Source organism: Thermobia domestica, chromosome 6, assembly GCF_964235325.1.
Source record: "Thermobia domestica chromosome 6, izTheDome1.hap1.1, whole genome shotgun sequence".
NCBI lineage: Eukaryota > Metazoa > Arthropoda > Insecta > Zygentoma > Lepismatidae > Thermobia > Thermobia domestica.
This window is the reverse complement of record NC_137459.1, coordinates 89,368,519-89,380,790: the sequence shown is the minus strand read 5'-3', so window position 1 is coordinate 89,380,790 and position 12,272 is coordinate 89,368,519. Positions and strand designations below refer to the sequence as shown.

Here is a 12,272-nt window from a genome sequence, read left to right as displayed (position 1 = left end):
TTTGGAACATGGAATATTAGAAGTCTTTATAGGGCAGGCGCGTTAAAATCTGTAACGAGTGAGTTAGAGAAATACAGGATGGACTTAGTAGGAGTTCAGGAAGTTAGGTGGGAAGGAAATGGATCTGAGAATTCCGGAAATTTCACGTTCTTTTACGGGGAAGGAAATAAAAATCACCAGTTAGGAACAGGGTTTTTCGTTCACAAACGAATATTACCAGCAATTAAACGGGTTGAATTTGTTACTGACAGACTTTCTTTTATTACTCTTAAGGGACGGTGGTGTGATATTATTGTTTTAAATGTACATGCTCCAACTGAAGATAAGGGTGACGATATAAAAGATAGTTTTTACGAAGAAGTGGAACGGATATTTGACCAACTCCCGCGATACCATATGAAGATTCTATTAGGGGATTTCAATGCGAAGGTAGGACGAGAGGATATTTTCAAACCGATTATAGGGAACGAAAGTTTGCATAAGGAAAGTAATGACAACGGTGTTAGACTCGTGAACTTTGCAACATCCCAAAACCTAATCGTGAAGAGTACAAAATTCCCACATCGCGACGTTCATAAATACACTTGGACATCACCAGACGGAAAAACACATAATCAAATTGATCACGTTTTAGTAGATAGAAGAAGACAATCTAGCATAATTGACGTCCGGTCGTTTAGAGGGGCTGATTGTGACACTGATCACTACCTGGTAGCAGCGATAATACGGGAGAGATTATCGTTGAATAAAGGTAACACTCAAGGTCCGAAAACGGAGAGATTTAATTTAAAGAAATTAGAAGAGAGCCAGGTAAGAGAGGAATACCAGATTGAAGTTTCGAATAGATTCTCGGTTTTAGAAGACTCGGAGTGCACTAGTGTTGAGGATACTTGGATTGAAATTAGAGATAGCATTAAAAGTTCAGCAGTAGAAAAATTGGGACACGCGGAAATACGTAGGAACAAACCATGGTACGACCAAGAATGCATTAAACTAGTAGAGAAGAGAAAACAGGCAAAATTACGGTGGCTACAAAATCCGAATGAAATAACTACACAAAATTTCGCAGATATCAGGCGGGAAACTTCCAAAACTTTTAGAACAAAGAAACGGGATTTTTTGAAAGCTAAAATTAAGGAACTTGAAGATAATAGTAAAAATAAAAATATTCGGGACATGTATAAGGGGATCAGCGAATTTAAGAAAGGCTATCAACCTCGTGCTTATATATTAAAGAAATCTGACGGAACAGTTCTCACTGATACGGATAGCCTCTTAAATAGATGGAAAGATTTCTTTGACGATTTGCTGAACACGCAGCCAAAAACTAATGTGCGTGGAGAAAAGGAGATACACACCGCAGAACCGTATATTCCAGAACCCAATCGAATAGAAGTGGAAGCCGCTATAAAGAAATTAAAGAAACACAAATCTCCGGGTGTAGATGAAATTCCGGCTGAGTTAATTTTAGCTGGAGGCGAAAAATTGTGGAACAAGATACACAAACTCATTCTCCTTATCTGGAACAAGGAAGAATTGCCACAAGAGTGGAAAGAGTCAATCATTGTTCCAATTCACAAGAAAGGCGACAAAACTGACTGTAATAATTATCGAGGCATTTCTCTTCTGTCAACATCCTATAAAATCCTTTCAAATATTCTGTTAGCAAGATTGACCCCATACGCAGATGAAATTATTGGAGATTATCAGTGCGGATTTAGACGAAATCGATCAACTATCGACCAAATATTTACCATTCGCCAAATACTCGAAAAGAAGTGGGAATACAATACCCCGGTACATCAACTATTTATTGATTTTAGAAAGGCTTACGACTCGGTTAGGAGAGAAACATTATACAACGTTCTTACAGAGCTTGGAATACCGAGAAAGCTAATTAGATTAATTAAGATATGTTTAAGTGAAACCCAAAGTAAAGTCCGGGTAGGAAAATTTTTGTCCACGAGCTTCCACGTCGAAAATGGCCTGAAACAAGGAGATGCGTTGTCGCCATTATTATTTAACTTTGTGCTGGAATACGCCATAAGGAAAATCAAAGATAGCAACCAGGGCCTAGAGTTGAACGGCATTCACCAGGTTATGGCATATGCTGATGATGTAAATTTAATAGGGGATGATAGGAGAACAGTAGAAATAAATGCAGAGATATTATTAAACGCTTGCAGGGACATGGGTTTAGAAGTAAATGCAGAGAAAACTAAATACATGGAAGTGCGTCGGGACCGTAATACGGCAAATTGTGGAGGCGTTAAAATATTAAATAATACTTTTGATAAAGTGGATACTTTCAAATATTTAGGATCAATATTAACAGACGAAAATTATATTCACGAAGAAATTAAATGTCGACTAAAAGCAGGGAATTCGTGTTACTATTCGGTTCAAAATCTCTTGTCGTCGCGAATTCTGTCGAGGAATTTGAAGCTTAAAATATATAAAACGATAATCATGCCTGTTGTTCTGTATGGTTGCGAAACATGGTCGCTTACTCTGAGGGAAGAACATAGACTGAAAGTATTTGAGAACAGGATCCTGAGAAGAATATTCGGACCCAAGAGGAACGAGAATGGGGAATGGCGGAAGCTTCATAACGAGGAACTACATAGTTTATACGGTTTACCCAACATTGTTAGGGTCGTCAAGTCTAGGAGGCTTAGGTGGGCAGGTCATGTAGCTAGAATGGAAGAAAGTAGAAACGCTGTCAAAGTCTTGACTGGTAGACCCATAGGAAAACGACCATTAGGAAGACCTAGGCGCAGATGGGAGGATAATATTAAGATGGATCTCGCAGAGATAGGAATACAAAGTAGAAACTGGATCCAATTAGCTAAGGATAGAAGTCAGTGGAGAGCTTTTGTGAACGCGGCACTGAACCTCCGGGTTCCATAGGCCATAGAGTTAGTTAGTTAGTTAGTTAGTTAGTCAGACTACGCCAGACTAGCGCGTGGTTTACAACTCATCGCAACTATTGAGACTCCCGTTTACATGTTATAGCAAGCCGTTCTTCTGCTGATATACATTTTCGAAAATTAATTTGTTTTTCTATGCGTCCTCGGATCTTCTGTAAGATGTGCCAAAATGTATCTTGTTCCATTCTGAAGTACTGAAAAAAACTTCTTTGGCTGCTCCACCAACTTTGGAAATACCTAGTGAAACTCGCCATATTTGTCTCTTTCTTGAAAAATAGTACTTACGTATTCGCTCCTATCTTCATCTAAGAGTAATATTTTTAACAGGATTTTCTAATAGCAGCAATTCCTCGTCCATACTGTATCCCACAAGAAGACAAACTGACGACGGATCGGTTGCAGTGTGATGATGATGAAGCAGTCAGCAGACGCGGTCGGCCGACCAGTCGGCCGTATTCGCTACAGTCAAAAATCGAATGCACTGTGACCATAGGCTAAGACTTCCGACATTAATGCATAGCATAGTTTCGAAGTCTAAAATGACAAGAAAAATGCTGTCTCTGCTGTATGAATACCAGTGTGTGTTGTTTTGTTGGGTATATATATATATATATACAGCGTGTTATTGTCCAACTTACTTTGTCAACTACGATTTTGAACCACTTGTTTCTCACGTTTCCAGATGTTAGATTTGAAAATGAAACAAATTGCCAGCTCTTTTTTTAAACCAAGAGAAATTCAAATTTTTCTTCTCTCCTTATTTTTGTATGCAGCTAGTATCCTTCTCCAAGATTCTAATGTCCTTTGTGGAATATTGATATCTCTTCCACTTCAAAAAAAAAAAAAAAAACCTTTCGGTTCTTTTCTCTGCATGCCTCCCAATTCCAGCATTACCATCTTCTTTTTTCGTTGTCTTCTTTTCTCTTTTACACGCAAACACATACATTTTACCCACTTGTCTTGGCTTTCTTTCTATGTCGTTTTTTTTTTCCTACACTCTTATAGACTTTTTTTTTTTTTGAATAAATTACGTAACGGATAGGTAAAATAACTTTCTCTTCTGCGGTCGAAAATTTCTAATGAAACTGAAATCAAATATTTTTTTCCTATGGAATTTGCCGAAACATATTATGCCATAGGAGTTATTTTTGGTGATGTAAGACGCATTTTATTCATTTCATGAAAAATTTGAGTATTTTTTCTCACTTCTTTCACTCTTTTCATCTTACAGTCTGTCACACAAAAGTTTTCTTTCTTTGCCTTCGTGCAAATCCTTCTCCTCATTTTTCTTTCAGTCTTTGTATCATTTTCTCGTCCTAGTATCATTTACTTAGATATTTTCCTCCCGTGTTCATTTTTATTTTTCATGCTTCCATTCTCTGCTTTCACTTTTCTTCATTTATTTTGCCATTTGCTTCTCCATTTTTCACGTTGAATTATTCTTATTTTTGCCCTTTCACCTCTTTTTATTTCCCTTCCTTTTTATATTTTTTACCCTTTATTACGTTTTAAATCTGTTGCTCCGTTGTCTGTTCCGTTTTACTTTTTTATTTAAAAATACATATTTCTACCTTTGACTTATCCTTACTACTCAGTGGTGCAGTGTTTTTGGTCATTATCGTACGATTTGTCCATGATTATACTTATTTGATTTTCCTTTCCGAATGAAATTTCTAGCCCACTTATCTAACGTTGTTACGAGACAATAATCTATGACAAAATCATGAGTTCATGATGCGGATCTAGTATAAGCTTCACGATGAAAAGAAGTAATACATTGTGTAAAGTTCAAACCGTACTCAAACAAGTAAATAAGACTTTAGTCACGAATGAGGTAGAAAAGGGAAATTGTTAGTGAATTTCATTATAGAGATTATATATAAAATGGTAGATTATTAACTTGTTATCTTTATTGAATTATTCTAGTTTCGCCATTATTTTACCCCTCTAAATCTGCTAAACTTGATCAACAGCCCACTTTCTCGCTTCTCTGTTTTTGAGGTCAAGAAAAACAGTAACGGCAGCGCCACTCTTCCTTGACATTGTCAAAATCTGATTGGTTCGTTCACAGAATTCAAGTTTCAACAGAATATAAAAAGAAGAACGTCTGTTTGTGTATTTCATTTCTGTGCCACAGCTAATATCAAGGATGTTATAAAATAGAGGATCTGCCCATACGTATCTTCAACATATGTACCCAATGAAGCCAAAAAAATAACCGAGCATCGTCTGATCCGGCACGTTTGATTGGCTACTCTCGTTTCCGCCATGATTGTTGGCTCGAAACATTGCGATCTTAGTGGCGCGGAGTGGGTAGAGTGGATGTGGCAAAGCTGTGACGTATGGCTTCACGATTTTGTTGTTTGGGCAGATCCTCTATTTTATAAGATCCTTGGCTAATATTGCTATTAAGTCAGTATAATTGAGGTAGAGTGGATAGCTCCTTTCATTTTATTTGTGGTTCGAAAAGTTATAAATAAAGCTGGAATTAATGAGCTAGAGAGAAGGAATGAAGCGAGATTTAGAATTATACTAGCGATGCCATTTATACAAGATATCGGTAGCAATTGTAGTTTCATTACACTGTACTAACAAATGATGTGAAAGCGAATGTCTGTGAATTGTTATTATGTCTCAACATCAAATATTTTTTTTTATAATTATGCTTGAGGTGGCGTGTATTTTGTCAAAGAGCATACTAATAAGTGATACGGACCTTATATCGGATAGTGCTGTATGTTGTCTTACTCAAAATCCCAGAAACGACAAATATGCATAAAATTATTTCTAAGTTTATCATTTGTATTTCAATTGGATTATATATATATATATATATATATATATATATATATATATATATATATATATATATATATATATATATATATATATATATATATATTATCGTTAACCATTTATTTCTAGTTTGTAACATATTAATGGTGCTAAAGTCAGCAATCAGATTCATCATCCTTTCTAAATTTTTATCCGAACTTGGTGCAAAATGTTTCTAACACCTGAAAATATTGAACTAAAGATAAACTAGTTTCCTCTTAAAATTTGTTACCTTCTTCTTCCCCTCTTTTCCCTGTAATTTTGCCACTACCAACAGGTATTGTTCTACTGCTAACGATCTACGTGTATGTTTTTGCTGTGACGCTATTACTGAATGAAATATAATTTGTATCTTTCCTAAAAGGGAGAGGAAAAAGAATCTTTCACTACAATCTTTCACTATAAGAATATGCAGCTAGCCAGCAGGAAATGTCTGTTGATTAGAAAAAAAAAAGTTTCAAAGAACTAGAATAGCACCTAAATAAGAGGAATGATCACAAACAGTGCTATATTACAAATACTTTTGCACCTCCTAGTTTTTTTTTTTAAACAAACAATTGGTGTGTGGACCACTGTGAGCTGTCCAGGAAGAACGTGTTTAGCAAACAATAGTGCCTTTTCTTCTGCCATAAGTAGAAGGTGAGAAAAAAGGTGCCTTGGTGGTGAGAATAGATTTTTTTCCCTCCGTCTCCCGTCTAATCCTTCAAACACCTTGATTCTCTTGTCACTGTGAAACGAATTGAAAAGAAAACTACAAATATTTGAGATTGTATACAGCGTAAGCCTCTTTTTGCCTGCTGTTACCAGTAGGAAAGGATGTACACATTCTTACCTGCCAAAAATTCAAATAGATAAGAAGTACAAAAAAAAAAAGAAAAAAAAGAAAGAAAGAAAAATATAACAAACTACCTATTACAGTATTCCTGAAAGGGGAAGATTATACCTTTTATGTACTAACATGGATCGTTTTTGTGTATTGGTGAAATGCAGTGACATTCATCAAAGCAGTTTTAGCATAATAATTATATATATATATATATATATATATATATATATATATATATATATATATATATATATATATACAGACTGTCCCATAATTCGTGTGTAAACTTTAATTTCATAGCACTCAGAACTGGTAAAAGCTAGAACTGTGAAATTTGCAGGCAATTTAGAGGAAGGTCAGAAGATTTGTTTGATAGCAAAACGAGATCGCGGGTATTATTGTTTGCGGAGTTACAGGGTCAAAGGTCAAAATGCAATTTTTTCCTTATGGGATTTCAATGTTAGATAGTAGTCTCACATGCCATTTTTTTGAATATCCATCTCCGGTAGCAAAAATTGGTATATCGACATAAATTCTGATCCGAAACAATCTGATAACGAGAAATTTGGGCAATCGTGACCCGGTGACCTCTAGCAGGTCATCTGTGACCTTTGAAGAAAAAGCTCCCTTTTCAACAACTTATTGTACACAACTAATTCAGTTGAGGATAATATTAAAAACACATATGCACAAAGGATCTACTGAACATTCTTTTAGCAAAACGAAGAGGTCAGCAATATCATCAGAGGTCAAAGGTCACGTAGTTAAAATGTCATATTTGATGTGTTAAAAAATAAGAAACTGTGACATTGGAAATAATGCTTTGAAGTGCCATAGAACACATGCATAAAGATCCTTCCAACGAGTGTGTATGGGCATAGGGAAAAGGTCATCATAAGAGGTCAAAGGTCACGCAGTTAAAATTTCATGTTTGACATGTTAGCAACTATGAAACTGTGACGTTTGGAAAATGATTTGAGCTACCATGGAACACATGCATAAAGGTCCTTCAAATTGGTGTATATTGGGATAGCAAAAAGGTCAACAATGTCATAAAAGGTCAAAGGTCACGCAGTTAAAATTTCATGTTTGATGTGTTAACAAGTATGAAACTGCGATGTTGGAAATAAGGATTTGAGTTTCCACTGGACACATGCAGAAAGGATCTTCGAATTTGTGTGTGTGAGGTCAACAATATCGTAAAAGGTCAAAGGTCACGCAGGTAAAATTTCATGTTTGATGTGTTAGCAAGTATGAAACTGAGACGTTTGAAAAATGCTTTGAACTACTACACAAAACATGCATAAATGTCCTTCGAATTGGTGTGTATGGGCATAGCAAAAAGGTCAACAATGTCATAAAAGGTCAAAGGTCACATAGTTAAAATTTCATGTTTGATGTGTTAGCAAGTATAAAACTGTGACGTTTTAAATACGGATTTGAGCTTCCATGGAACAAATGCAGAAATCCTTCCAAGGGGTGCACATGACCATAATGAAAAGGTCAATACTGTCATAAGGTGAAGAAGCCTAATTTTGTAATTCAGATGCTGCAGGCAATGGTAAATATGTTTCTGTGATGTTTAAAACAATGAATTGAACATAGTATGAGTCCCACCTTGTGTTAATTACTTAGCCTTGCAAAACTGCATTCGAAATGTTTTTTTTTTTTCTTATTGAAACATATTAATAGCTATTTATTGCACATAAATATTTGAAATATTGTCTTACCTCTACAACAGACACTGACGTCCTTGTAGACTGTAAATCTTTTTAGTACTTTGTAATTTATTCCACGTGATCTCCGTGATGTGCTAAACTTAAGTTCACTCTGTGTATAAGTGTCTTTGTGAAGATTTTTAAAGAGTGTCTGGAGTTATCTGTTCAACGGCACGCTGTATCGATCGTCGAAGTTCTTCAAGTGTTACTGAAGGAGTTTTATAAACTTGTTGCTTAAGAAAGCCCCATAGAAAGAAGTCGCATGGGGTTAGATCAGGACCTCCAGCTGGCCACTCAATATCAGAAACTATACTTATTAAACGGTTTCCAAACCTTCCTCTTAAAATTTGCAATGCTGCCCTAGTACGATGTGCTGGAGCACCATCCTGTTGAAACCACATATCATTGTGTGGATCAAGATTTAAGGGATCAAGTTCATGGAAAAGAAATTCTCGCAACATATTTTGGTATGTAATTTGATTAACGTTTCCTTTGAAGAAAAACGGTCCTATTACACCAGTTGCTGTTAGTCCCATCCACACCATAATACCCTTTTGATCTGCACAGCGTTCAATTCTTTTCGCCGGTGGACTGGGTCCCAAGAACCGTTCATGTGACGAAGACAGCGTTCCATTTAAAAAAAAAAAAAAAAACTTCATCTGACATTATATGGGATTTTCATTTAATTTGTCTATCAACCAGTTACAAAATAAAATTCTGGCACTGAAATCATCATGTTATTTATGTACAATCTTCATACTGTACGCCTTAACCTCAAGCACCCGCAATATCCTGCTCAGTGAACTTCTTTTAACGTTGGGTGCAACACTCAAGCGATGGATTGATTTTCTTGGTGAACTAAGCACAGAACGAACCACTTTGCGTTTAGTATCCTCGGTAGAGATCCTTACAGGTGGTCCTGCCTTTCGTTGTCGCTGACAAAGATGTTCCTTGCTAAAACAGTTATTCCGAAACTGTTTGTAAAGATGAAGAATTTGGGTATTGCTTATTTTCACACCCCACTGTCCAAACGTCATTCTCCGCGTTTTTGTAACCTACTTCCTACTAAGAACTGAGGCAAATCGGCACGTTGTTCCTTTGTTAGAGTATCTGTTGTGACTTACACAATTACACACACACACACACACACACTTCCAAGCACGTAGGCCTATGAGTATAGGGAAAATAAGAAATATAACAGTTTTTATTTTCTTACAAACTCACAAGACACACAAGATTCACAAACTCGTTTAATTTTAAGCTCAACTCCACACTCTACTGCCACACTGTCTCTCTCCAACCAGATTAACATTATAGTAACACGAAGCCACCCTTGTGAACGAAACAGACTGATTATTTGACGTGAGTCCAAAACATAAACAGATCGTGTTTATGCTTCAGTCACAAAAGGGTATAAATAAACGATAAGAGTGCGTCCCTTCCTACATATGGGGAAGCAATTTATTTCTAGTGGAATTATTTTTATTTTCTCAATTTCCTGTGTAAGCATCAAGGAAATATTAAGGCTGCCCTATTTATTTTTCATGAGAATACGGGATATCTTTGTTCTCCCCTCAAACTTCACAACACAATGCATTGCTTGGAAACAGTTTATTTTCAATGCATTATCCTTTTTGATATGGATACAAAGAAATAACGAACAATCTGTAGTACAGTCTGTTCTCAGGATTTTTTAATTTTTTTTTTTTTTTTTTTTTTTTTTGAGAACTCCTGAGTGATTTGCATTTACATGTGATATTTTCATTGGAAAATGCTACCCAAATAATATGTATTTTTAGAATCTAGACGAAAGAAAATCCTGCACCCAATATGCCCTAGAATGTCCTGCACACAATAGTGCGCATTCTATAATGACTTCCTAAAATTAAGTATTCTTGTTATTTAAAAGAAAAGATTTCCGAGAGCCCAAATAAATATTCTTAATTTTATATACCATACCAACTAAATAGTTCTCAAACATTGCCGTCTCATACTTGCCAATATACGTACTATAAACTTCTTATTTCGTGACCTTTTATGACATTGTTGACCATTAATTATGCATGTATTCCATGGCCGCCTCTTTGCATGTATTCTATGGCAAGTCAAATCACTTTTCAAACGTTACACTTTCATATTTGCTAATACAAACTATCATGTTTTAACTGCGTGACCTTTGACCTTTTATGACATTGTTGACCTTTTTCTAAGCCCATGCACTCCCCTTGGAAGGACCTTTATGCATGTGTTCTATACGAGCTCCAATTATTCTTTCTAACGTCACAGTTTCATACTTGTTAACACATCAAACACGTCATTTTAACTGCGTGACCTTTGACCTTTTATGACATTGTTGACCTTTTTCCTATGCCTATACATACCAATTGGAAAGACCTTTATGCATATTTTCTATGGCAGCTCAAATCCTTATTTCCAACATCACAGTTTCATACTTGTTAATACATCAAACATGAAATTTTAACTGTGTGACCTTTGACCTTTAAGGACGTTCTTGATCTTTTTCCTGTGCCCATACACATCCGTTGGAAGGACCTTTCTGCATGTGTTCTATGCGAGCTCCAATTATTCTTTCTAACGTCACAGTTTCATACTTGCTAACACATCAAACACGACATTTTAACTACGTGAACTTTGAACTTTTATGACATTGTTGACTTTTTACTATCCTCATACACACCAATTGGAAGGATTTGTGTTCTGTGCAGCATGCATGTGTCCTGTGAAACCTCAAATCATTCTTTCTAACGTCACAGTTTCATATTTGTTAACACATCAAACATGAATTTTTAACTGCGTGACCTTTGACCTTTTATGACATTGTTGACCTTTTTGTTATGCCCATATACACCAATTCGAAGGACCTTTATGCATGTGTTCCATGGTAGCTCAAACCATTTTTCAAACGTCACAGTTTCATCGTTGCTAACACATCAAACATGAAATTTTAACTGCGTGACCTTTGACCTCTTATGATGACCTTTTCCCTATGCCCATACACACTCGTTGGAAGGATCTTTATGCATGTGTTCTATGGCACTTCAAAGCATTGTTTCCAATGTCACAGTTTCTTATTTGTTAACACATCAAATATGACATTTTAACTACGTGACCATTGACCTCTGATGATATTGCTGACCTCTTCGTTTTGCTAAAAAGGATGTTCAGTAGTTCCTTTGTGCATATGTGTTTTTAATATTATCCTCAACTGAATTAGTTGTGTACAATAAGTTGTTGAAAAGGGAGCTTTTTCTTCAAAGGTCACAGATGACCTGCTAGAGGTCACCGGGTCACGATTGCCCAAATTTCTCGTTATCAGATTGTTTCGGATCAGAATTTATGTCGATATACCAATTTTTGCTACCGGAGATGGATATTCAAAAAAAATGGCATGTGAGACTACTATTTAACATTGAAATCCCATAAGGAAAAAATTGCATTTTGACCTTTGACCCTGTAACTCCGCAAACAATAATACCCGCGATCTCGTTTTGCTATCAAACAAATCTTCTGACCTTCCTCTAAATTGCCTGCAAAGTTCACAGTTCTAGCTTTTACCAGTTCTGAGTACTATGAAATTAAAGTTTACACACGAATTATGGGACAGTCTGTATATATATATATATATATATATATATATATATATATATATAGTTTTGCAGTGAAAGAACCAAACTAAATAGACTTATCAAATATCAATATACCCGTACTTCCTTAGAAAGAACTGAATTGGACAATGAGAAAAAAAAAAAAAAAAACAGAAACAGGCGTTATTTCAGTCAGGATGTCTGGAAGAAGATAGTTCATGAGCCTTAATGTGGCTAGTCTGTTTTTATTGATTTGTTAATACTTCTACTTACTTTCTAAAAGTTGATAAATTGGCTGTATGTTTGTTGGGAGCACATGTGGTACGAATCTCATAAGCTGCAAGTCCACTTGTCACAC

The 12,272-nt window shown here is 35.8% G+C and overlaps 1 protein-coding gene across 1 annotated transcript; it reads right to left on the bottom strand.

Moving 5' to 3' along the window:
• Positions 1-8,449: 8,449 nt before the first annotated feature.
• On the bottom strand, positions 8,450-8,854 carry LOC145687235 (uncharacterized). The gene has a single exon (XM_081760708.1). The coding sequence runs from the start codon at positions 8,852-8,854 to the stop codon at positions 8,450-8,452; it is 405 nt and encodes a 134-aa protein (XP_081616834.1).
• Positions 8,855-12,272: the final 3,418 nt, after the last annotated feature.

Bases quoted from the DNA above. Each gene is read 5' to 3' on its own strand.
- LOC145687235 (XM_081760708.1), bottom strand. From the start codon at position 8,854: ATGGTGTGGATGGGACTAACAGCAACTGGTGTAATAGGACCGTTTTTC.